The sequence below is a fragment of the Natator depressus genome, chromosome 15, assembly GCF_965152275.1.
Source record: "Natator depressus isolate rNatDep1 chromosome 15, rNatDep2.hap1, whole genome shotgun sequence".
Taxonomy (NCBI): Eukaryota; Metazoa; Chordata; order Testudines; family Cheloniidae; genus Natator; species Natator depressus.
This window is the reverse complement of record NC_134248.1, coordinates 29,624,906-29,651,297: the sequence shown is the minus strand read 5'-3', so window position 1 is coordinate 29,651,297 and position 26,392 is coordinate 29,624,906. Positions and strand designations below refer to the sequence as shown.

Genomic DNA, 26,392 nt, shown 5'->3' with positions numbered 1-26,392 from the left:
GTGGTTGAAACACAGATTTGTACATAATTTACTAATGAATGTTTCAATGGGAAGCTTCATCAGACTTGTGTGTTGCAGACTCTGCTACAGTTTGTGTTTGGAGGCTGTGCTAAGACAATGTTAGAAGATAATGTGCTGTTCTGTTAACTGGTTTGCTTTTGGAGAAATAGTCACTAACTAATTGAACTTCAAGAAAATTCAATGTTTTTGCTGCTTTTGAATAATCTTTTGAATCTTCTTGCAGTTATATACCGTGCTCGGAAAGAATACATGTGGCAGTAACAGAAATGGCAGCCTTGTTCCCAAAAGTGAGTGACTTTATTTCTTCAGCAATGGCAATGTTTCTCAAATGTATTCTGCTTTCAATCTCACTCATCTTGAGGCTTTGTGACAGAAGAACCTTTAAGGGAAGTTGGTGCAATGAATGAAATATTTCTGATTGGACATGGAGGGTTTTTGTGTTGATTTGGTTAAGAAAATCAATAAGGAAATTTAAAATTCCTAAGGTTTCGCTCCTTTTTATTTTACAGTGGTTCCTCCCTGGGTTTAGATTTTTTGCAATGAACAAAAAGCAAAAGATAGATAGGAGGGAGGAACACTTTCATCAAGACGAGGATCTTTGTCAGACTTCGCACCTTTGTATTTGTCACCATGCCAAGTGGGTAGGGTTAGTTGCTACACCAGGACTCAGGTTGGTTGAGATGTGTAAATGCCCACAGTTCCCAGAAGGATGCTTACATCTTGCTTGAACAGCGATGGAGCTGGACCAGAACTTTGCCTGACCTGTCATCTTGTGACTCGCCTGGATGTAGCAGTCTTTAGAACACTTCTCAGGTCTTTTTTATAGGCAGCTTCCTGGGAGCAAATAATTATCTATGTGTGGGTCTCAATGAATTCCAAAAGGTCTGCTTCTGCCCAGTGTCTCACCTTGCCACGAGGTGCCCTGCAAGCCCTTCCTTTCCTGGCCTTGGATCAGGGAAAAGCTACTGAGCCTGGGCCACTTGGCTACAGTCTTAGAGCATTTGCAAACAGATTTCTAAATCTCACTGATTCAAAGTCATCCTAAAACGGTTGTGTGTAACCCATGCTAGCCAGCTCGAGCTTTGTTTGCTTTTCCCTTCCTAGAAACCCAAATCTGAGCTGGTAAGGACGTCGCTGCGGCTGCTGACATCGAGTGCCTACAGACTCCAGTCTGAATGCAAAAAAACCCTGCCCCTAGAGACCTGCCCTACCACGGACATCCAGCTGGTCACTCAGCAAGTTATTCAGTGTGCGTATGACATTGCCAAGGCTGCTAAACAACTGGTTACCATCACAACCAAAGAGAACAACAACTGAGTCCTGTCGGGTTTTTTAGTCTTGGTTTTTTAGAGATTGGAGTTTAAATTTAGACATATAACTTTTCAAATTTTTACAAGAAAACTAAGGGGGCAAGTTAAACTTTTTTTAAACTCAGTATTATTTTTGCATGTTTTCTAACAGAACTTTCAAAGATTAATTTAACCCACTGCCTTATTTTTGTGCCTGTGTTGCCAGTTTAATTACAGAATATAGTATGTTGCAAACAGCTGTTGATCCAATATCACATACCAACATTGTATCAGAGGTTCTTCTAGGCGATTCCTTGGAGCTGTATTCTGCTTTCGGATATTGCACACGTGCACAAAACTCTCATTGAAGTCAAATGCGCATATCAAAGGGCAGAATCTAGCCTTTGGTCTGTACATCCTTGAACTGCTCTGCATAGTGAATCCCCTTCAATAACAAACTCATTCTCAGCAGGACAGTGGACTGTGAAGGCTCCAGGAGTGTAACTGTTGAACAGTCAGTAGAATGAAGTTTTATATAGTCTTCCTGAGAACTGAATACAAAGTTTATATTTTCTGTTCCATATCAACTGTTGTGCAATAACAAGTCCTTAGTCTGCTGAAACTGTAGTAGTTGTGGGCATCCAAACCTATTAAATGTTAACTATACAAGGGCTTTGTCACTTTTATCTATTTTGGAAGGAAGCATGAGATTTAGTTTCTTTTAGTTGTCACTATGCCACTAGTCTGTACATTGGATGTTACTTTAGAAAGGCATTAGTGGTTAAAACCCATCATTTTCCTTTCTCTAAAAAACTCCTTCTGAAGTTTCCCACAGCATTTATTCCCATTTTAGTGTCCTCTTTTTAAGGCTTTAAGTCTTGTTTGCAGCAGTATTGTTGTTTAATATCTTTTTAGATGCAGTTTCACTAAAGAGTTCTGTGATTTCTTTAGAATGGAAGATAAGAGGGCCAGTTCAAAAGAAGCCATGCCTGACACGGTACATCATATCTATACCTCACTGTAGTGGAATGTGAAAAATACACTTTTTATATAGTATCTCTCATGCAAAGCTTCCAAAAACTACAAACTATATACAGACTGACACCTTCTTAAGGGTCACCTTCAATACACAACCCACATGTGCTAACCAACCACTTTAATGTATTCTCTAGCCAAGTTCCAGTACCTTTTTCTTTAAAGATCATGGGTAACATTTTCAAAAGCACCTGAATTCTCATTTTCAAAGGTGACACGGGTACTTAAAGAGTCAGTCTTACTGAAAGTCAGTGAGACTTGGGTCCTAAGTGCCGGTCACCTTTGAAAATGTGGACTTAAACACCTAAGTCAAGCTCTTTGAAAAACATTACCTCATGCCTACGAAGTGACTTGTTTTGATGATCCCTTCAAGCACTGTTCTACTTGAAAGTGAACCTATAAAAATGAGATTCAGAGATTCCAATCTGGCTACAAACAATTTGTTCAGTTCCTATATAAAAAGATGTTTTTCCTGTCTACCCACCAGTCCTACAACCTGCCCTGGAGAGCTGAATGTCAGCTGTTCTGATTCGTATGTAATCAGTAACGAAGATTCAGAGGCACTCAGTGACACCTGTACAGTAGTAATATCTGCAGTGAGTTAAACCACGGAGGGCAGAATCTGGTCTTGCAGTGGGAACTTCGTTGACGGTCATGTTTTGTGATTCCCTGTAGCTGTGCAGATGCTGTTGAGCTAAAAGGAAGTAGCTGAATTATTTTTGTTGTCGAAGTGAGAAGACTCTGAATGCAAAGAGGGAGCAGATATGTTGTAGCTCTTATTTTTTCTAACTATAACAACACTTAACGTAGCTATTTCCCAGTGATGCTAAACCATCAGATAATGACTGGATTATAAACCCTGGATGTTATACATATTTATATACATATAAAAACATGAGGAAGTTTGAACTCTGAAGGCATGGGTTTTCCACCAGGCTAACCACCTTCCCTTCTTATAAAATACTCATACAATTCATAGTTTCCTCTGGAGGCCCCAAAAGCCATAGGACCACACGCATGCAGTTTGCCATGTTAGTCTACTCGTGTTACTGTTCAAGGGTGAGATTACAGGAAAACTGGTCGAGACTCCACATATAATGTTTTGTCTGAATATATAAATGCAAAATTTATTTTTCACATAAATGTTTGATACAGAAACTCTATTGTAGGAGGCTGTCTACCGTTCCGTAAGCAGAATCTGCAGTGTTTAGTTTGCTAAATCATGATTCTTTAGATAAAAATTTGCTCTGTTTTAGGTTAACAAACAAAAATTAAACCTTCAGAGGTTTCTTCCTTTTAAAATTGTGTGTTTGTATGTATATATAAACACAGAATAAGTGCCATAATATTTGTTGGATGCTGATGTTGTAATTAACTGTCTTTTTTAAAGTACTGTACAATTTTGGGGTTAAAAGCAAGTAGGTAGGGGATAATCCTGTTGCAGTCTGATTCATAAATAATTTATCCTGTCCCCTCTCCCGTATCTAGCACTGTCTCTAAGCATCTGGAAATGCATTTAGACAAGGCTGTGATTTGAATTGTAGAGAAGTATTTTTGAAACCTGTTACCAAAATTCAACCATTCGTAATGCATTGTATGAAATAGAATAACCCCACTTAAGAACTTCTTTGAACCAGCACAGTAGGAACATGAAGCATGCTATTTGCTAGGTATCCATCAGGACATCGCTACACATGGTTTTTACATATCCTGTGTGGGAAGCAGAGTATTTTCATGTTTCCTAAAATTTTATTTAAGGATGTCAACTTTTTAAAAAAGTTTGCTCAGTGCCAAAACTTGGAAAGTCCCTTCAGATGAATAACTGTACATCTTTCCTTTGTTGGTGGCAGGTTTTGCAAGTACCTGATTCAATTAGACTCTGGCATGAAGAGCTGTACAAGTGTGGCTAAAATGTCACCCACTTCACATTATGTATCTAGATTTTTTTTTTAAATGTCTAACATAAGTTTTATGGTCCTGTTGGTAAACTGCACCTTGTCTAAATAGTTCTGTTCTACTTACTTACTTACTTAGTCGTAGTAGCAAGTTATTGCACTAAGCAGTTATACATCTGGTGTGATATCTGCAGTATTCTTATTATGGTACTTCCTTTCAAGAAGCCAGTAGGACAGAGGTGCACTTTATGGAAATGGCACTTAGAGCGAAAGCTGACTCCACTCCAACCAAACCCTGGTTAGCTCAATGTATTAATCTACTCCACCCATTGTTGGTGTTTGCCAAAGTCATAAATGGGGCCCAAAGCTTGTTTAGCATTACGCTTTGGACTGTGTGGATATGTCTACGCTGCACTGTACGCCAAGGGTTTGAGCTCAGACTCAAGCCTAACCCCGCATGTGTCTATACACAAATTGCGCTAGCCAAGGGTTCCAGAACCCCAGGGGGGTGGAGGCAAGCCAGGATCCAGCATTCAAGCCCTGTTGCTTTGCAGAGTAGGCTCTGCCATACTGGACTTGTGCTCTGGAGTCTGCCAAAAGTATCCCATGGGCTGACTTTCATTTTCCTCTGGACAGTCAAGTTTGGTGGATGGTCAAATTTCCCCACACTGCATCATGAACAAAGGGCTAGAGTCGCCACATTTTGGAGGGTGCTAGGACTCTGAACCGCATTATGCGGCGTAGGTGCTAGAGCCCCCTATTGAGACCCAGCATTCAGCCATTCCTAACCTGTGGTTACAGATAAGTGTAGATGCTCAGGGTATGTTTACACTGCGATGAAACCATCTCCAGCTGGCCTGTATCAGCTGACTGAGGCTCACAGGGCAGGGTCCCAGAGCCTGGGCTTCAGCTCAAGCCTGGATATCTACACTGCAATGTTTGTGGCCCTGCAGAGCTGACAATGGCCAGTGTGGGTGTTTTATTGCAGTGTAGACACATCCTCAAGCCCTAGGTTAAAGAACCCAGAGTCTGCTAACTCGAGTTCTGCCAACCCTGGTCTTACATTGCTGTGTAGACATACTCTGAATGGCTGCAGGGCAGGGGCTATTAAAATACCTGGAGTAGTTTAGGTGCAAAAAGATGTGGGTTTTTTCCTGTGGCTGGAACCCCACTTTCAAATAACTTGTATGTTTTTCCCCTCTTGGTCTTACAGAAATGTAATCCTTTCTCTAAGAAAATGCTGCACAGGAAAGTGAAAATGCCTTTTTATGAACTTGTATTTCTGTCCATTTTGTATTCATGATTTAGCCTTTAATGTTTACTGTATTACATACAATTACTGTACAATCCTTAAGTGTTATAAAATTGTTTGGGATTATTTGCCTGCTACTTATGCAATAAACAGGCTTTTAAAGTGCTTTGCCTTTGGGATATATGGGCCAAATACAAAGTACATACAAGATGGTACTATAAACAGTGCCAAGTGAGTTCATATGTGTAACTAATACACTGAGAAGTGGTGCATATTTAAAAATTAGATGAATTAACCATAGTTTTGTTCTTTATCCTTGGTCCTCCTAGTTTTCCTGTTTATCTTCTGGCATAGGTATATCATCAGTAGGCCAAATCCAGAAGAGAAACAAGCTATATGCCAGTGTCTGTCTCAACTGCTGTTACAGATGGGGATGTGGTAGCAAAGGAGCACAAGTTATACCAACTTACTTACCTACCTCTGCCTGGTTCCCTAACTGTAGAGCATTAATATCCTCAAAAAGTGTTCAGCCATTTAAATTATAAAGGATTGAAAACTGCCAATAAATTCAGCTACTTCTCTTCTTACTCCCTCCTTTCTACCTCCATCAAATGGTCAAATTTTTTATCATGCTGTAGTAACCCATCCTTGCCCCTTCAGGAGTGTCACTGGCAGGCAATGAAGGAAATCCTGCACAATGTAAAACTAAAAGCCACCACTGACCATTGGAAGGGGGCTGACAGCAAATGAAGGATGGGGCACTATGAAATTAATGGTGCTCAGTTGAACTACATCTAAGTTTTGTTCTGTATTTTATAAGGCTGGGTGTACTCTAGTGATGTTACTTAGGGGTGTTAATTTTTGGTGACATTTTATACTGGCAAAGTACATTTGGTAGTATGGCTTATTTCACGTGGGGACCTGGTGAGAGCTGTATCGGCCAAAGCACTTCTTTGGTGTTAACTGCACCTCCATTAGAAGGATTTGCCACTGGATCTATACCATCAAACCTTTTCTCATGTAGACCTGGCCTGACTTCATTCACATAATTGTGTTATAGTGCTGATCTTGAATTGTATCTCATATCAGTTAGAATAACTGGTCCACAAGATTAAGTTGCCTGTGCGCTCACCACCTGTGATGATTCACATATGGAAATTTCTTCAACTCATGATTTACTTTTGAACTTATTTCAGAGTAGCAGCCATGTTAGTCTGTATTTGCAAAAAGCACAGGAGGACTTGTGGCACCTTGGAGACTAACCAATTTATTTGAGCACAAGCTTTCGTGAGCGGCAGCTGGCTGCATCGGACACCTGCCATGGAAATCTGAGAAGAGCTGCTGCTGCTGGCGTTTGAACTAACAAGGCTCTAACAACCTGCAACACAACATGGGTCTCTACAAGCAGTGTGGGAATCTCAAGCGGATTGTTTAGGCAACTCTGATTCCACAACTATTATCCATTATATCACATGTCTTAAGCTGCACCAACTTAAAATGTTCCTTGCAGTACTTTAACAGTTGAGCTCAGCCACATCGCTGCCTTCTATTACAGTGAAATAATGTACTGGAAAAAATAAGTGGGAAGATAACTTACGACTCTCTGCAGGGTGAAAGTACAGGATAAGCTTGATGAATTTTAGGCAGCAGTTGTTCCTATTTCATGTTTTCCTTTTAAAAATACACACGAGGGCAAGATTTAGATTTTTACAGTCGAGGATGCAAACCTCCAGGTGCACAGTGAGGCTCAGTGGACTAGCACTACCCAACTCTTTACTTGAGCTTTCTGGAACTCCCTGTACTGTGCGCTTATCAATACTGAGAACCAAACAATCCAACCAGGGATTTCACACAGTTCCTTAACTTAGTAGTGGGGTAAAAACATGTGCCTTAACGTTCTATTTTGTTTATAGATATGTTTTTTATGTAGTGACAAAAGGCAGAGTACTTAACTGCCTCTCCTAGTGCTATTGAGTGGATTAGTAGGAAGAGGTAGTTTAAAGCACCAGCCAGTACCCCACTCCTGTACAACCTTAAGCTCTGATTCTAACAGCAGAGACTAGCTGCAATGTCATTTAAGAGATCTGAACCCCGTTTTCAAAGGTACAGGGGGGCACAGGAGAGGAGAATCATTTCTCCCTTTAGCACATTATTCTAGTCTGGGAAGAAGGGTGAGCTAGGTTTTTTAAAGAAAAGCCCCCCTTTTAGAGACCTAGGAGTGTCTAATTTCAAACTAGTGGCATCCATTAAGGCCAGTACTGCACTGTTCACTAGACAGCTGGTCATAAGCACATCCAGTGCAGTGATCCCTTTTTGAAAATGAGATGGTATGAAAACTTGAGAGTAAATCTTAGACAAGTAAATATTTATTGAAATCTTTAAAATCCTAGAGCCTAAATGAAACTTGTGTCAAAAATTGACGTACACTGGCACTACAATTCTCACAAACCCTGTTTTACAATGCATGAGGATAAGCACGCACAGGAGGGACTTCTGAGCAAACATTACTTTGGGTTAATAGAAGATGCATGGCTCTTAAAGAAACCCTTTCAGCTATAAACAGCAACAGTCAGTGGTTTAGTATCATTGATTAAACTAGGTTGCATTTGTCAAGAATACATGCAGCTATTTACTCTTCCATCATTTTTTCCTGTTTGAAGTGTAGCTGGACAGTTGACTTTGCCTTACATGCTACATCATGTCACTTGACAGCTTCTAAACACTGGAAGCAGCTGGAATGGTGTACAGCCCTCTCCACACTTAAGATAGTATTTTCAAATCAAGCTCCATTAGCCTACCTCTGCTGCTACTGCATTCAATGGAAATTTGACCTTTACTTCAATGGGAGAATTTGGCTGAATGCTTTTGAAAAAACTTCACCCTTCATTTGCACTAGGTACATCTCCATCAGCTTCATGGACTATTCCTGACAATTTCATGAGGACAGCGCGTTGATTCTTGGTTTTGAAATATTCCACAAAATCCTGATCTTAACAGACAAACAGCCTGCAACATTGAGTCCTTCACATTGATACTCACACCTCAGAACTTAAGGGCAACCCTTCTCAGGTCCAAGCTGTTTTTGGACGACCATAGGGCTGGAAGAAAGTCAATAGCAAGAAGTACTATAAGAATTTTACATTCAGAATTAAACTCCCAGGCATGTAATACTCAAGGTGCTGGCCCCTTAGTGGATAAGCTGTAGCTGGTGGTTCTCGTTTTGCAGATAGTACCATGTTCTATTAATGGACAAGACAACACCTTTCATGAAAAGCCACCAGTTACTTGGATAGTCACTCCTCCAAAGAGAACTGGAGTGCCAAGCAATGAGAGGGTGTCAAAGGTTCCCATCACTGCTATGGTAAAGGGATAAGAATGAAACCACTCTGCCCTATCATCTAGAATTAGAAGACAGCTGGCATAGGACAGGTGTTTTTTTTCCTGGGCATGTAAAACTTTCAAAAACCAGTTAGTATTCTGGCAGCAGGAATGCTGCATTTGACAAACAGGATCCTGCTGCTTTTGTAGTTTTTTTGGATTCTTGGGCAGAGACAGGGATGTTGGGAGCAGCACACTGAAGCACCTGGTGATAGCCACACACTATTGCATGGATTGAGAACTTAGGATATACTTTGAGGCAGTTATGAAAGATCTTGCTTTAAAGACTTATAAAATGATTATCCGCAGGAAACAGGCAATGCCTGAGACGTAATACCATAGCAATCTGAACCTTCCCGAGACAGTGACCCCTTTTCATTTGGGAGAGCCATTAGAAATGGCAGTGGGGGAGAGGCAGTGAACTTACTCTGCCAGCAGTCACTGCCCCTGAGCAAGGACACGAGAGCATTTTTAGGTGTGAAACCTTTGCCCACCTCAGGAGCAGCTCTGACTTTTCCTGATGAAGAGGAACTGTGCTCAGAGGCAATTGCTGGTTATTCTCTGCAGCATGCTGACCTCCACTGTCAAACACCATGAACTAGCTGGGAATGGAACGTTAGGGTGGGCAACGTGCATGATTCCATCTGCTCCTGCCAAGGATCCTGCTCCTTACCTTACCGTGATAGCCCCGCTCAGTCATGCGCTTGGCCTCTTGCCGCACTAACTCCTCACAGTGCTGCTCTGCCAGCCTTGCTTCCTCCTCCTCCTCTTTCTGGCGCTGTAACTCTTCCTGCTCTTGGAGGTGACACTCTGTAAGCTGCGTATTTTTAAAGATATGCCCTTGAAGTGAGAGCACAGGTAAACAGACCCAACTAAACAAAGGGGGGGAAAGGTCAGGACTCAAAAGGCTTGAATCAGTGTCAGATCCATCTTAGTTAATTGGATACTTTAGTATCAGGGTGGGAGGTTACCTGACTAAGCAGCAGTTACATCTGCTTGCAATGTGTACTCTACCTTTGCTAGCAAAATTGGGAAAGTTTCAGTAGAAAGTTACCAAGAACCTTGTTCTGACACTAAGGAATCTAAGAGCATTTTTCCATGCACTAAAAACTAGCAAAACTAGCTAAGCAAAGTACATTAGCTAACAGCATCCTGAATGACCTGGGGTGCAGGTTTGATGAAGACCGGGGCTCTACCTGGGACTCCAGCTCTTGTTTGCGAGCTGTTTTTAGTTCCTCCTCTTCCTCTCTCTCTCGGCGAGTCAGCTCTTTTGCCTCCTCAAGCTCTCTAATCAGTTGTTCCCGGTATTTTACACATTCCTCCTGGGCGTGTCGATTTAGCTCCACCTTCTCTTGGATCTGACACAGTCTGCCTGCAAGGACCTGTTTGGAGTAAGAAGGGGGATGAAGGGAAGAAATAGGGTAAACAGAAAGAAAGGGGCCAGACTCAGAAACCAAACTAAGCAGATCTTTATCTAGACAGTTAAGCCAGTTCTCAGAAAATACACTGGGCCAACAAAGAAAAGCCCATCCCCTGGCACAGAAGTAACCAGAGGCCTTACTGAGCCTCTACTATGTATTCTATGTAAATTTTACACCAGTATAAAAGTCCCTGTTTTAACCAGGAGAGCAGAGTAATTGGTGTAGAGAGGGCACCACCTCATTCATCAGTCTGTCTCTGGCCTTCCTCTCTCTCTCCCATTCTTCTTCTCTTTTTTCCCACACTTGTTTAGCTTCTTCCCTGAAGGAGAGAGAGAGAGGAGAGTTGCTTTCCAGCATTATTGCTTGCAATAAAGAGAGACAATAACAGAGAAGCCTTCAATACCTTATTTCCTGCAGCCTCTCCAGTTTACATGTGTATGTAAAAAGAAAAGGAGTACTTGTGGCACCTTAGAGACTAACCAATTTATTTGAGCATAAGCTTTCGTGAGCTACAGCTCACTTCATCGGATGCATAATTAAAGTGGAAAATACAGTGAGGAGATTTATATACACACAGACCATGAAAAAATGGGTGTATATCATACATATTGTAAGGAGAGTGATCACTTAAAATGAGCTATTACCAGCAGGAGAGTGGGAGGGGGGGGAGCCACTGACTTCCTGAGGAAACTACAATCCATCGGTGATCTTCCTGAAAACACCATCCTGGCCACTATGGATGTAGAAGCCCTCTACACCAACATTCCACACAAAGATGGACTACAAGCCGTCAGGATCACTATCCCCAATAATGTCACGGCAAACCTGGTGGCTGAACTTTGTGGCTTTGTCCTCACCCATAACTATTTCACATTTGGGGACAATGTATACCTTCAAATCAGCGGCATTGCTATGGGTACCCGCATGGCCCCACAGTATGCCAACATTTTTATGGCTGACTTAGAACAACGCTTCCTCAGCTCTCGTCCCCTAATGCCCCTACTCTACTTGCGCTATATTGATGACATCTTCATCATCTGGACCCATGGAAAAGAAGCCCTTGAGGAATTCCACCATGATTTCAACAATTTCCATCTCACCATCAACCTCAGCCTGGACCAGTCCACACAAGAGATCCACTTCCTGGACACTACGGTGCTAATAAGCGATGGTCACATAACCACCACCCTATACCGGAAACCTACTGACCGCTATTCCTACCTATATACCTCCAGCTTTCATCCAGACCACACCACACGATCCACTGTCTACAGCCAAGCTCTACGATACAACCGCATTTGCTCCAACCCCTCAGACAGAGACAAACGCCTACAAGATCTCTATCAAGCATTTTTACAACTACAATACCCACCTTCTGAAGTGAAGAAACAGATTGACAGAGCCAGAAGAGTACCCAGAAGTCACCTACTACAGGACAGGCCCAACAAAGAAAATAACAGAACGCCACTAGCCATCACCTTCAGCCCCCAACTAAAACCCCTCCAACGCATCATCAAGGATCTACAACCTATCCTGAAGGACGACCCATCCCTCTCACAAATCTTGGGAGACAGGCCAGTCCTTGCCTACAGACAGCCCCCCAACCTGAAGCAAATACTCACCAGCAACCACACACCACAACCACTAACCCAGGAACCTATCCTTGGAACAAAGCCCGTTGCCAACTGTGCCCACATATCTATTCAGGGGACACCATCATAGGGCCTAATCATTATCAGAGGCTCGTTTACCTGCACATCTACCAATGTGATATATGCCATCATGTGCCAGCAATGCCCCTCTGCCATGTACATTGGTCAAACTGGACAGTCTCTACGTAAAAGAATAAATGGACACAAATCAGATGTCAAGAATTATAACATTCATAAACCAGTCAGAGAACACTTCAATCTCTCTGGTCACTTGATTTCTGATCTAAAAGTGACTATTCTTCAACAAAAAACTTCAAAAACAGACTCCAACGAGAGACTACTGAATTGGAATTAATTTGCAAATTGGATACAATTAACTTAGGCTTGAATAGAAACTGGGAGTGGTTGAGTCATTATACAAAGTAAAACTATTTCCCCTTGTTTATTCCTCCCCTCTCCCCTCCCCACTGTTCCTCAGACGTTCTTGTTAACTCCTGGAAATGTGCTGGGAAATGGCCCACCTTGATTATCACTTCAAAAGGTTTTCTCTCCCCCCACCCCACTCTCCTGCTAGTAATAGTTCATCTGAAGTGATCACTCTCCTTACAATATGTATGATAAACACCCATTTTTTCATGGTCTGTGTGTATATAAATCTCCTCACTGTATTTTCCACTTTATGCATCCGATGAAGTGAGCTGTAGCTCACGAAAGCTTATGCTCAAATAAATTGGTTAGTCTCTAAGGTGCCACAAGTACTCCTTTTCTTTTTGCGAATACAGACTAACACAGCTGCTACTCTGAAACATGCATATGTAGAGAACTGCAAGAAAGAAATTTGTCTGTTCTAAACCTTATGCTCAGAGGTGCTCCTGCCTCCAACAGAGATGGGAAACCAGGGCACTGCCAGAAAATTTAGTTTGCAAAGCTTCTCTTTCGCAACAGCATGTATAGCTAGGTAAGTCCCTATGAAGTATCATACTGACTCCTCTAGCTTTCACTGAGCCAAATTCTGCTCCCACTCACACCCCATGTAAACTTTTTGAAGTCAGCGGGGTTACAGTGGATTCTCTTTCAACCTCCATCTCTCTTGAGAAACAACACACAACTTTAAATCATTTAGATGCCACAAAGCCCACTGGCTAGATGATCAAATGCTGGTTTTAAGTTCTTGTCAGAAAAGTCTGACTAGAGTCCTGATGTGGATGGGCAAGGATCAGACTTGTTCACTGTTGCCAATCCATTATTTCTAAAAATACTTGCTCCCTGTTTATTAACTTTAGTACTAGTTGCAACAAGAGAGATGGATTATGGAATCACTCCCATCAAGGAGAAGGAACCAGAAGGTCTTGATGCTTTTCAGCCAAAAGAACTGTGTCCTTTCACCTTAATATCCTTGTGTTACGACCAACATTGTGACTGGATGGCTAAACCATTCAACATAAAAGATGGAAAGTAGAAAAGGACCTAAAACCCACCCCTACTTCTGTTACACAGGACTCTGTGTAATCAGCCTTTCCTTCTAAAACTGCAAGACTAACTAGGAAGCCAGGAAGAAGATGGCTTCAAGTTGTCCCTTCCTTGCCTGTGTGTATCAACAAAGTAACATTTACAGAGTTCTACCAACCTAGAAGAAAGGATGTTTTTAAAGGGAAGCATTCATCACATTTAAACTCTCTCCAGTAACCTACAGGAGGCTTGTCAGATTCACCTGAAAATGGTCTCCAGTTCTGCCTCTCGTGCCTTTTCTAACTGGAGCTGCTCCTCAATTACATGTTTCATCCAGGCGGCATCTGCAGCAGCCCGCTCCCGTCTAGCGGAGTGGAGGCGTTGGTCCTCATCTTCCTTCTCTAGAAGGGCTAATAGTATTTGTCTGTCCATCTCCTAGAGAAAAGCCAGAAAAGTCACACACACACAGAGCAGGTTTTCAAACCAGGCTGCAAGTAAGTTCTCAATGTGCACAAACATGCTAATGTCAAGACTAATCATGGACTGGAAGCACCTAACAGATCCTCAGCACCATTCCTAATTTCCTCTTGCCCTAATGCCACCAGGGGAGATGGAAGGAGCTTGGTAAGGCTCTGGACAGACGAGATACGCAAACAAAGTAATCGACATGCAGAAGCAGCAATTTCTAGTGCAAGAAGAGTGTACTACATAGAACAGTTAAGTGATCTCTGGTCTTGTCTTACCAGCTCCTGTTGTATCTGCTGTGCACGTCTCTTTAGTTGGGCATTATACTGGTGTCTCAAAAAGCGACTAGGAAAAAAAAAAAAGAGGATACAAAACCAGACTAGCTCCAAAGTCCCATGTTCTTATTTAGCAACATTCAGAAAAGCGAACCATGACTAGTACCAACTATAAGCATTGGTAGGGGGAACAGTTCTTACTACGTTAGGAAAAAAAATTGCACTATGTCTATTTAAAGTGCTAGCCCATCCACTGCTCTGGATTTTCCAGATATACAATATTAAGTAAATATACAGCCCACAGTAACACTGACAATATCCCCACATATAGTAGGTACTACCATGGACACAGGAATGGCTTTCTCCCAACACCCACAGCACTGAACTATACCATATCATACCCAAGCTCCAGCTTCTTCCTGCATGCTTCCATTTGCTTCCTCTCTTCTTCCAGCTCCTCCAGCTCCCATTGCTGTTTTAGTAAATTCTCTTGCTCTTTCTTCAATTTTGTTGCCTATTATAAAAGGAATAGCGTTTCAGGGAGCTACAGCCTCCAGCTTCCCCATCCATTCTCAGATTCTTTATAGTTGTTGCAGGAGGGCAAAAGCAGCACAGAACCAGTTACACAGCATTACACAGCACAATCTTTCATTTTCCCATCAGTATTAGAGTAACATCTGCAATTCTCTGTATCCAGCACTACCATTAGAAGAGGGTACGTTCTTCAGGATGTACTTTCCGATATAACAACCATGCCCATTGAGTCAGAAGCTGCTTCAATGACTGGCTGGTTCTCGCTGACAGAGAAGCAGTAGCCATAAAGCCTGATCCTGAGGGTTCCAGTGGGAAATAAGGAGAAGGGAAGAAGATAAAATCCTCCCTGATCTGGAAGTGTTCTCAGGTATTGGCAGCTGGCAGCACGAAACACTGAGACAAATTCCTTCCAGCAGGAGGCTGGCACCCCACCTCAGAATTGAACCTCTGTACTTGTGGTTGTGGCATGTTTTACTGCCAGCAGTGGGATGAGTTCTAAAAAGAACTAGACTCCTTTTCAAGCAGTTTCTTTCTGGGTATGGTAAATATCCCACACTAATTTCACTCTTGCCTTAATGTGTTAGAATATTGGAGACATAACTAGGAACTCCTGTTGGAAAAAAGCTTTCAGGCTGCAAGCTACCATGCTTGGTGAGGTTCCTAAAACAACCCTCCTTTCTCTGAGGCAACAAATGAAATCGGGGTACTCAAATACTTAGGGAGGAATACATGAAGGCCCAGGGCTAAATCTCACTGAAAAGTACCAACACGCAGGTAGAAAGTAAGGAGCCATTGCTAGCAGAAGCCACGTCACATCCAGTTAGAACAACTGGCCCTGCTGCTTCACCTCAGTGTTGAGAAACAGATTCAGCCAGAATCATAACACTGGCCTGACCTCTCCCTTCTAAGATTCCATTAGAGTGGGTTCAGAACCAACTCACTGCTCTGGTATCTCCCACCTGGACGGGAGGCTATCAAGTGCACTCTGCTTCAGATGAGGGGAAACTAAATAGTTACCTCCATCTCCCGGAACTTCAGTTCTTCCATTTGTTGCAGTAACACCTCAGCTCGTTTCTTCTCTTCCAGCTGCCTCCTTTCTTTCTCTTGTTTCAGTCTTTCCAGTGCTTCCCTTCGGGCAATTTCATATTCATTTTCATACTGTCTTTTTTCTTCTCTTTCAGTTGCTTCTTGCTGATTGAGCCCAAACAAAACATTTTAACGTAATAACTGTAAATCAATACCAAGTCACATGTATTTCAACTAATAGGGTGTTCTATATATACAAATATTCTAACATTTTAAAAGCCTGGGTTATCAGTCACTTCAGTAAAAAAGCCTGATTTTCAAACATGCAGAGCACCCAGTGATCCCCTGGATTCCAACTGGAAATGAAGGTACTCAACATTATTTTAAATTAGTTCAAAGCCTTATGCACCTCTAACGGGATCAAAGAGACGATGCTGAAATGGAGCCCTCTTTATTTGAAATAATGTTTATATCCGTGTGATGCTGACTGACCAGCATCTGGTCACGGGGGTCATGGTCAAGCTAAGGCCCCTAGGCTACACTGAATACTGACAAATACATAGCTGGAAACCAGTCTGGCTCACCTGCGTGTTACTATTGTTAATATAGACATCAGAGTTATAAGACTGTGTTTAGACTTTATGAAATGCTTGTAGGACGCTGCATGTACACCAGACACTCGCTAGAACGCGGGGTTCAGGATCCATGCGGGGGGGGGGGGAGAAGTCAGATAAAATGAGCATTCCTCTCCCCCACCCCAAAAAACCCAAAATAGTATCTGCTCTTACATTTCAGCACTCTTTCCACAGCTAAGAGGTATCAGTATGACTTAGAGTGGTGGTTCTCAAACTGTGGGTCGGGACCCCAAAGTGGGTTGCGACTCCGTTCTAATGGGGTCGTTAGGGCTGGCATTAGATTTGCTGGGGCCCAGAGCCTGAGCCCCACCACCTGCAGCCAAAGCCTGAGCCCTGGGTGGTGGGGCTCAGGCTACAGGCCCCCCTCCTAGGGTCTCACAGTAATTTTTGTTGTCAGAAGGGGGTCATGGTGCAATCAAGTTTTAGAAACCCTGACTTAGAGCAATCCTAGCATACCTGCTTCTTTTCTGTTAGCTGATCACCCCAAACGTTTATCACATGCTTCTTGTGGAGCTCTGACTCAATCTGAAGAAGGGAACAGAGATAATCGCAAAATGGTCTCCCATTCTGTACCATGTCATATGAAACAGGCTCTAAGAAACTATGATGTGCATTGTCATAGGTCTGCAGACAGGGAGAAATAACTAACTAGTAAGCATTGCATTCCCAGACAACTGCCTGTTCTGGGGTAGCCCACAGTGTAGCAGAAGAATCCCCTGAGCTTGGCTGTGTTAGGGAGATTCTCAGCCTTCGGAAGAGGAGACTAAATGACCACCTATCTCAGCTGAGATACTCATGAACCTCTTTGGCCAAGGAAGGTTAGATGGGGCTCTGTGGAGCCTACTATACACCGCTACCTAAGCCATAGAGGTCACTGCTAAGGATCAGATTGCAGCACGGAACACTGAGCAGCAGAATTCCTTCCAGCAAATTTGCCCACCACCCCAGAAGTGAGCCTTTATACCAGTGGTTGTGACATGTTTTACAGCCAGCAGTGGGATGCTCTTTTTGTGCCAAGATCTGAACATGCAATTGGTATAGCATTCCTCAGCCCCTGCTAGCCCTTGGACTCATGTAGCAATTCCAATCACAGGACTAGTTGGGAATAATCACAAATGTTAAAGACTATAGCAATAAGCAGGCAGAGTGGAGGGCCAGCAGAACAAAGGCTAAGAAAGCACTTTAGTGGTACAGAATACAATTTTCAAAAAGTATCTAAGTCCCTTTGGAAGTTCAGTCCCATTGACTTCTAAAGGGACTTAGATGCTTTTGAAAACTGTATCCGCTAAGCCTATAGTACAAGGCAAAAGCCGAGTATCTGAGAATCTTGCTGTCTGTCTAGTTTCTTGCATTGGCACCAACCTCATCTCACAAGCAGGTGCTTCTACTTTAGTGTTTGCATTTGAGGGTCTGCAGAGTCAGTATGGAATAAAAAGGTTTCTGATTATTTGGAAGAACACATGCCTCTGGAGTGATGATACAGAACTCTTAAGTAGTTGAACCATTTTTCTTGGCTTGACATCTGTTACTTAATTTTTAAAAATCTAAAACCTGATTTAGTACACACAGAACATTAGTGAAGTGATCCCAGTAATTATCACCTCTCGGAGTTTGGTATTGTTCTTCTTCCAGTGTTCATACAGCAGCTCTTCAGCAACCTATCAACAAAACACGAGAGTCAGACCACATCAGAGTAGATCAAAATGTTAATAAATATTACAATCTCCCAAAACATCAGTTAAGTATGATCAGGGTTGGGAAATACAGCACTAGACAATCCCTCCAGACAGCTAGTGAACACGTTTTTGGAATGTTACTAAATCAAAGGGATTGGCCATCCCATCAGCATGTCAGGAACATATACTATTGTAATTATATGGGGAGGAGGGGAATTACTCTTATTAAGGCTTAATCCTCCAATAAGATTGAGCCAATTGGAGACTCAATCCTCCAATTCTAAACCCCAGAATTTTTAGACAGACATATTACTGGATAGAATTATATGGCATCTCTTCTCCAGGAAGCTCTCCAAATGCTTTGCAAACTGTCTATTTAAGGATTGACTCACCCACCAGTAACATGCAGCCAATTCATGGTTCAGTTTGGCAGCCAACCATGGAAGTAACAACAGGAGGGAAAGTGAAGAATGACTTCCCCAGTTAAAACTGCTGCAGCAATATAAACAGGCTGAGTGTAATAGTCAGGATCTCAGGGATAGCATCCCAGATCTTACAGAAAGCGCTGAGGGCCCTTCAATAGCAAGAAGTCAAGACTAGTTCTTCCTCTCATGTTGTTTGACACTCTGTTAACCAAGCCCAAAACAGGTATTTAGAAATCACGAGTTCCCTTTCCTGCAGGACGCAGACACAGGGGACATTTATTTCTCTAATCAAGTTTTAAATCAAAGAGAGACTTACCCTTAGCCCCAGGTGTGAGAGGGACAGAAGGGCACCCCAGCTCAGCACACACACACACCCCTCAGACCGCTTTTCACAAGCTACCTTTTTCCGGCGCTCTTCTCTGGCAGATTTCAAATCTTCACCTCTCTCTCTGATCTTGCTCAGCTCGGACTCCTTGTTCAGTCTCAGCTCCCCGAGTTCTGCTGCCAGCAATTCTCGCTCCTCGTACAAAAGTTTCCTAAGTTGTTCTCGTCTCTGCTCCAAGCTAATTTTTTTTTCCTCTTTCATTTTCTCACCATGATATGCGTTCATGCTACCAAAGACACATAACGGGAGGGAGGATTAAGCATCAGGCTGGCCCAGAGTAAGATCGCCTGCGAGACACAGGGCAGTCTCACGACACAGACCGCGTGCTCATAGAATCACAGAATATCAGGGTTGGAAGGGACCTCAGGGGTCATCTAGTCCAACCCCCTGCTCAAAGCAGGACCAACACCAACTAAATCATCCCAGCCAGGGCTTTGTCAAGCCTGACCTTAAAAATATCTAAGGAAGTAGATTCCACCACCTCCCTAGGTAACGCATTCCAGTGTTTCACCACCCTCCCAGTGAAAAAGTTTTTCCTAATATCCAACCTAAACCTCCCCCACTGCAACTTGAGACCATTACTCCTCGTTCTGTCATCCGCTACCACTGAGAACAGTCTAGATCCATCCTCTTTGGAACCCCCTTTCAGGTAGTTGAAAGCAGCTATCAAATCCCCCCTCATTCTTCTCTTCCGCAGACTAAACATCCCCAGTTCCCTCAGCCTCTCCTTATAAGTCATGTGTTCCAGACCCCTAATCATTTTTGTTGCCCTCCGCTGGACTCTTTCCAATTTTTCCACATCCTTCTTGTAGTGTGGGGCCCAAAACTGGACACAGGACTCCAGATGAGGCCTCACCAATGTTGAATAGAGGGGAACGATCACGTCCCTCGATCTGCTCGCTATGCCCCTACTTATACATCCCAAAATGCCATTGGCCTTCTTGGCAGCAAGGGGGCACCCGGTTGACTCCTCTCTGCTGCCCCAGAGCCCCTCTCAGCTTACCGGACTGAGGGCAACGCGGGACCTGCCCCTGTCCGCGGCCTCCCACGCAAGCCGCACGCACCGGCCCTTCCGCCCCGGGCCCAAGGCGGCCGGCGCCGCCCCACGGCCGGGCACAGCAGCCGGCGTGGCGCGGGGGAGCCCCGGCGGCCCCGGGCTCTTACCTCCGCTGATAGGACCGGCGCGAGCTCCACTGGCTCTGTTTGGCGCTGCAGACCCCGGACTGCTGGAAATAGCGGCTGTTGCGCTCCCACTGCTGCCGCCAGCGGGCCTCCTGCTCCCGCTGCCGCACGAGCTGCTTCTCCAGGGCTCTGCTGCGGCTGGGCCAGGCGGGCCGCGCGGGCAAGGCCATCTGCACAGCCCGAGCACAGGGGAGAGTCAGCGCCGCTCAGCGCCCCCCGGCCCCGGCCCCGCAATCCCCGGGGATGCCCCGCGCCAGGCAGGGGCCAGCCCCCGGGGAACCCGCCCCGCGCTCGTGCCCCCGGGCGGCCCCAAAGCGGCCGTTACCGAAGCGCGGGGGGGACGAACTCACCGCGAGCAGCGACCGCCAGGGAAACAGTAACGGCTTCAGCACGTCCGGCCTCCGCCGCGCAGCACCATGGCAACGCTTCCGGGCGGGGCTACGGGTGCCTTCGAGGGACACGCTGTCCCTCAGCGCGCAACCAGGCGAGACCGACCCTGCCCCCCCAGCCTCCAGCTCAGCCTCGACCTCGGCCTCGGCCCCGCCCCTCCTCCCCGCTCCCTCCTGTGTTCGCGGGCGGTTTCCCCAGCCGACCCCTGCGAACTTCCTCCCCCCAGTGTGTGAACGCACACATTCCCGCTCACACCCTTTGTGCTCACACGCGTTTGCACGCACACATTCCCGCTCACACCCTTTGTGCTCACCCGCGTTTGCACGCACACATTCCCACTCACACCCTTTGTGCTCACCCGCGTTTGCACGCACACATTCCCACTCACACCCTTTGTGCTCACACGCGTTTGCACGCACACATTCCCATCCACATGCTTTGTGCTACAGTCATGTTCACCTTGCACATATTTTCATTTTGAACAACAAACACATTTGGAAATCTGGCCCTTTATTGTTTATCAAGCCCTGCCAGAGATTCCCAGGAACGTGAAGGACTCACTGACCTGTCACCGTTACTTTTATTTGTAAATTCCCTGCTTTGTGCTGGACTCTGTACAAGACACAGAAGAAGACATCATCCCTCCCAGGAGCTTATAGTAATTGGTGGATGGTGATCAGACACAGTAAGCCCTACCATGAGCCACAGACAATGCAGTTCACTAGGGCTGCTGGCTTTTTACATATATTTCCCTATGTTGGATTGGGTGGCAGCATTTTGTCCAGCGTGGGATAAGCACTTACATGGGCATTGCAGAAGGAGTGGCTTACTTTAAAGGGCAAATAGAAGGAAGGGAGTGTGGTCACGCTGGGACAGGGAGAGTGTTCTGGAGGTATCTGAGTAGCAGGAGAATGCAAAGATGAAGAGAGAAAAGGAGAGGTGAGGTAGAATTGATGCCATGGGCAGACACTTGCATTTTAAAGGGTCAATCTTGAATTTTAAAATTATGCATTTAAATTTGCCTGTGCTGCTAATAACACCAGTATTGTTCACACCGGAAGAATGTTAATGAGCTAATGTATTTTTCACCATTTATGCCATTTGTTTGCTTTTATCATTCCAGGCAGGATGACCCAGAAGATGGACTTCCAGTCAGTTTTACTTGTGATGAGGATGGGATGGGAGTTACAATGTGAATGAAATGATGTGACAGTAGTACTGACCTGAGGACTACTGCAGTAATTTAATACATTGGGGTGAGCCTTCTCTACTGCACTGTGAGTGCATTAGTAAATACGACATTCTCTGATTGTCGTGAAGTAGCCTCAGGTGATATAACTGAGATTGCAAACACTGCAGGGGAAGGTTTAGTGACAAACAGAACACCATTTCAATTGAATTTAAAAAAAACCATTGCTATTAGGCATTATAAAGCCTTGGTTTTATAAATACCTAGTTTTTTGCTCCTGAATTGACTTGAGATGTCTCCTTCTAAGATCAAAAAATACACGTGAACATTTTAGGCACCTACGTTACAGCCATGCACTCAATGTGACAGTAAATCATGCTCTCTTGAGTCTGACCTTACTGAAACAATTTCTTTAGCAGAATATTGAAATGGCTGAATTGCCTTCCATGTCCTGTGTGCAGAATAGATGGGTTTCAGAGATGAGCCCGTATGCAAAACGAACATTGCTGTCTGTGTGTTAACCTTTGGAAAGCAGGCTGCATGATGAACAAAGCATTACAAAACACACAAGCTGACCATTAAGACCAGAGATCTGACCGGCAGTCAAGGAGATACCTATGATATGTCTGGCAGTACCACTGGGATGAATCTAAGTGAATGGGGTTTTGCTCTTAGCTTTGAGCTGGTGCTGGGTTTTGGAAATGCTCTGTTATTGTTATACGTAGAAATGTTACTTGCACTGGAGGGTTAGGAATTTAATTTCTTTTAGACCTGGTTTAAAAGTTACAGTGAATGAGCAACAAATTGTTGACAACAGCATTTGCTTCAGGTGCAGGCAGTGTTGTAGTGGGGGTGAACTCACAAAGATGAAAGGGAGCGCAACCTGGTGTTCTCAACAAGCTAGTCCCAAATCATCTGGCGTCTGTGTGAACCTGAAGAAATCCCACTGATTCAAATCAACAATCTCTTGACACTCCCTCTAATAATCCTATCTCTTGTTGAATTTTGCATTTGGTGCAAGAACATACATAAGCTGATCATCGTTATTAGTCACTTAATAAGAGCTCAGGTAAGGGTATCACTTTTATGGAGGGGGGCAAATTAGATGCACTGCCCTATCTTTAGATAGCACGATGTGGTCACAGGTTTCTAAGCTTCTGCATCTCTACAAAGGCTGGAGAGACTGTTCTAGTCACATTTTCCAACGGTTGGCAGGTTTTCCTGACATTGCCAAGCAAGGTTATAAACCTAATGGAGATAAGGTTGCAAATTGGATGCATTTTTAAAAGTTGGTGTTCTCATCTCTGGTTGTAGGACACCAGAAATTTAAGTCACTCAAGTAATATTAATAATTTAGACTCACTCATTTGCCTACTGGCCTGGCCAGTAAACTACAGAACTCCCCTAAATTAGGTGCTTTTAATTTATATTATTACTACAAATCTTTCTTAAATAATCCTGCAGCAGGTTCTAGCTATAAAATACCACTCAGATATAGGAATAATCAGCAAGAAGGGAACCCTCATGACTTGAGTATGGCAAAACTGAACTACATGAACTTTTGACCTGGCTGATATAAATTCTCAGAGAGGACAGAGAGCTCATACCCAAGAAAGGACCATAGACTTGCAAACAGAAGTCAACAAACCCCAAGACACAGAACAAACTATTCCAAGTGAATCATATTCCAAATACCTTTTACTCCCAGTTTATCATCTGTTCACACTCCCTCTTGCTGACAGGTCCAAGTTCTTCAGCTAGAAGTTGTAAAGAAGACAGAGGTTGTGCAACTAACAAATACAAGTGCTTGTGGATTGTAGGCAAATAACTCACATTTAGCTAAATATCGCATACAAGTCATGAACTCAGAATACCTGTGACATCAGAATTGCTTCCATTGTCATTTCACAAAAACCGAGCTATGCCACCTCTGAATTCATCAAGACAGAGGAGGTGACTGGGTCTATCGGAGAAAGATTCCACTCAAACACAATTCAACTAGTGGGCACGCAGTCACACATGCTAGAGTGAAAGTTGTTTAACAATGTAATCCCCTGTTTTCACATGCTCATTGTTTACTGAAAAATGCCTGCTGACCTGGATATTTCTATGATTGTTTTCTGCTCAAAGTGCTTTTGTTGTTGTTAAATTTTGAACAAAATCCGGCATTTTAAAAAAGACAAATAGCAATAGGCAACATTCTAAAAAGGAGGTAAAAAAGTACAAACATAGAAAGCCAGGTATATCCAGGGCTAGCATTTACAGCTTGCAAAATACATTCTCTTTATACAACTGAGCACAAAACATTTTTGAGGTTTGTTAAGCGTGCACCTAATCACCCTGTGCTTTAATTGCATGTCAATAGACACCTGTCAGTCTGGAGGCTTAAAGCAGCTATTAATATAAATTATTTATACAGTGCTCAAAGTCTACATGACACGTTATAAAAAGAGAAAAGGGGTGAAATCTTAACCCTATTGACATAAATGAGAGTTTTGCTATTGACTTCAATAGAGCCAGGATTTCACCCAAGGTCCCTGCCCTCACGATCTTACAGATGAAGAGCCTGATCCTCTGAGGTGCTGAGGTTACTACTGTGTGTGATGAGTGTGTCCAGCATCTGGCAGGATTGGGTCCTAAATAAGCTTAAGCTCTTTCATAAGTGCACTCTTGTATATGTGTGTTACTAGCAGTTTGAACAATTATGCAGCCACAAATAAAATGGTTGAACAGGTTCAGTGATCTGTAGGATTTGAGTTGTTTTAGACACTTGTTGCTACCTCAAGTACTTACTGTGCCTTAAAACCTTACACCATTGTAAAGCTTTCAAGCACTTTAAGTATTTATTGTGCTGTAAATATTTAAGGCAGTTTAAAGTTATCCTCTTCAGCATTTGAGTTGACATAAGCACTTATGTCAACTTAAGACATTTATTCTTTTTCTAAAACCCAGGAAATTAAATGCAAAATATTGCACCAATTTACTATTAGTGCTGCAAAGTTAAAATCACAAAGACTCAGAAAATACAAAAATTCAGGTTCCAACAGCAACATTAACCTGCTTGTGATGCACATATGCAATGTTTTGCACTTGTTTTGCTGGTTAAATGTCCCGTTTGATATCTTACTATGCATACCATAAAATATATAATATAAATGTAAAACATAGAGGAGATGACAAGATAATGGGGTGTTGGAGCCTCTACTTCTGCACTTCTGACTTTAATTGTGCTACCTTAACATTGCATTAACACAATTTGCATATATTTAATTATGTACAGGACTTCTTATGAAATTGTGCTTTTGAGACAAATTAGTGAAGATGTATTATTCAGCAAGTTGCTTCTCAAGGATACTGCAGTGATAGATAATCTGATTCAGGCTTCTGTCACTAACAAGTCCTATCTCCACGCTGGGGCCTGCCACGCTTAATGGGATTAATGTTAGTTACTATAATTTACTACATTTCCATCTTGTCTTCTCTTCCCAGAGTTCCATTTCCCCGTGGATGTATTTTGTTTCAGAAATGCCATGGACCCCAGTGTGAATTTCGGGAAAGCACTCTCTTTGCCCAGGAAGAAAGTACTGCACATGGACTTTGAGTGGAAAAAGCACTCTGTGTGCAGGATTTTGGTTTGAATCTTTTTCCTCCCTTTTGAGGAAGTGCTTAATATTCACCGTCTGCATGTCAAGTTTTTTAAGCCCGATCTAACAGGAACAGTAAGTTATGTGCCAATTAAACCATCTGGTCTATATAAAAAATTTAGTTATATTAAATATTTAATGACAAACTAGATTAGAATACCTCATTAAGGCCTGAGAAAGGAACCTCTGGAACAGGGCCAATGAAGTATAAATAAAGAGGCTGCACAACCAGTCAGTTTTACCAGCGTGTGCTGGTAGGAGTATAGTTTGATTTCTAGATGCTATCATTGAGAAAATCATATACAAACACATTTCTGAATTGCGTTCAGTGCAGATGCTCCAGCACACTTCTGTCTCACGTGGCTCTACCCGGTGCAGCGGGGCTGTAATTGGCAGATATTTTCACAAATGGGGAAAGCCTGCGCAATTTGAGGCTGCAGTGTGAACAGGCACCAAAGGGCACAAAGTTCTGTCTTAAGCTACACACTGTAGTTCCTGGCACAAAAAGGCCGCGAGATACATTTGTCCCTGCCAGGTTGACCTTTAGCCAAGCAAGCAGTGAAATATATTTTGCTCCTGAGCCAGAATGGGATGTTATAATGATCAGGTTAATGACCCAGCACAGGGCTCTTGGCATATAATGCAGCATTTAAAAGCAACTGAAAGAAACATTTTGGGAGGGGAAAACAGATAGAAGGTTCAACCTTAATGAAATATACTGGACTTCAGGTTGTCAGGATAACCTCCACAGAACACATGGATCAGTCCCAGTTCTCACAGCTCTGGCCTGCAAACCTGCCGTTGGTGCTGGCTGCCATGAACTCAGCTCGGCCAACAGGCATGTAGGCCTTTGGTGCTGGATGGCATTAATTCCAGAAGGATGACTTGGCTAGCAAGCTGCCTTCCAGGGATAATACTGAGAGTCGGTTTGGTCCCTGGGGCACATCATGCATCACTAGTGCTACCTCCATCAATGGCTATTAGCCAGGATGGGCAGGGATGGTGTCTCTAGCCTCTGTTTGTTCATTTCCTTTGAGGCACCTGGCACTGGCCACTGGAAGACAGGATACTGGGCTAGATGGACCTTTGGTCTGACCCAGTATGACCATTTTTATGTTCTTATGTTCCATGGGACAAACTGGGCACCTCTGCAGTGGGGCGTGCTGGTCTTTGT

The 26,392-nt window shown here is 43.5% G+C and overlaps 2 protein-coding genes and 1 long non-coding RNA gene across 8 annotated transcripts in view; 2 read left to right on the top strand and 1 right to left on the bottom strand.

The window, feature by feature from the left end:
• GIT2 (GIT ArfGAP 2) overlaps positions 1 to 5,605 on the top strand; it is a 53,675-nt gene extending 48,070 nt beyond the window's left edge. For 3 of the 6 annotated variants that reach the window (XM_074972717.1, XM_074972719.1, XM_074972716.1), the window contains 2 exons: positions 245 to 308; positions 1,126 to 5,604. In XM_074972717.1, the coding sequence (XP_074828818.1) occupies positions 245 to 308; positions 1,126 to 1,338 (277 nt within the window). In that variant the 3' untranslated portion in view covers positions 1,339 to 5,604. Of the gene's footprint in view, positions 1 to 244; positions 309 to 1,125 lie in introns of all 6 variants that reach the window. The other 3 variants (XM_074972722.1, XM_074972721.1, XM_074972720.1) reach the window with 2 other exon arrangements.
• Positions 5,606 to 7,961: 2,356 nt separating this feature from the next.
• TCHP (trichoplein keratin filament binding) lies at positions 7,962 to 20,495 on the bottom strand. The gene is made up of 13 exons (XM_074972723.1): positions 20,346 to 20,495; positions 19,978 to 20,165; positions 18,829 to 19,039; positions 17,929 to 17,985; positions 16,784 to 16,852; positions 15,684 to 15,857; positions 14,534 to 14,646; positions 14,136 to 14,202; positions 13,655 to 13,827; positions 10,529 to 10,610; positions 10,067 to 10,252; positions 9,544 to 9,687; positions 7,962 to 8,590 (listed from the first exon to the last, which is right to left on the bottom strand). Exons 2-13 carry the CDS (start codon positions 20,163 to 20,165, stop codon positions 8,558 to 8,560), a joined length of 1,497 nt encoding a protein of 498 aa, XP_074828824.1. The 5' UTR covers positions 20,346 to 20,495; the 3' UTR covers positions 7,962 to 8,557.
• Positions 20,496 to 20,571: 76 nt separating this feature from the next.
• On the top strand, positions 20,572 to 25,261 carry LOC141999562 (uncharacterized). Its single transcript, XR_012642026.1, has 3 exons — positions 20,572 to 21,070; positions 21,509 to 21,641; positions 25,064 to 25,261. It is a non-coding gene; the product is annotated as an uncharacterized LOC141999562 (long non-coding RNA).
• Positions 25,262 to 26,392: the final 1,131 nt, after the last annotated feature.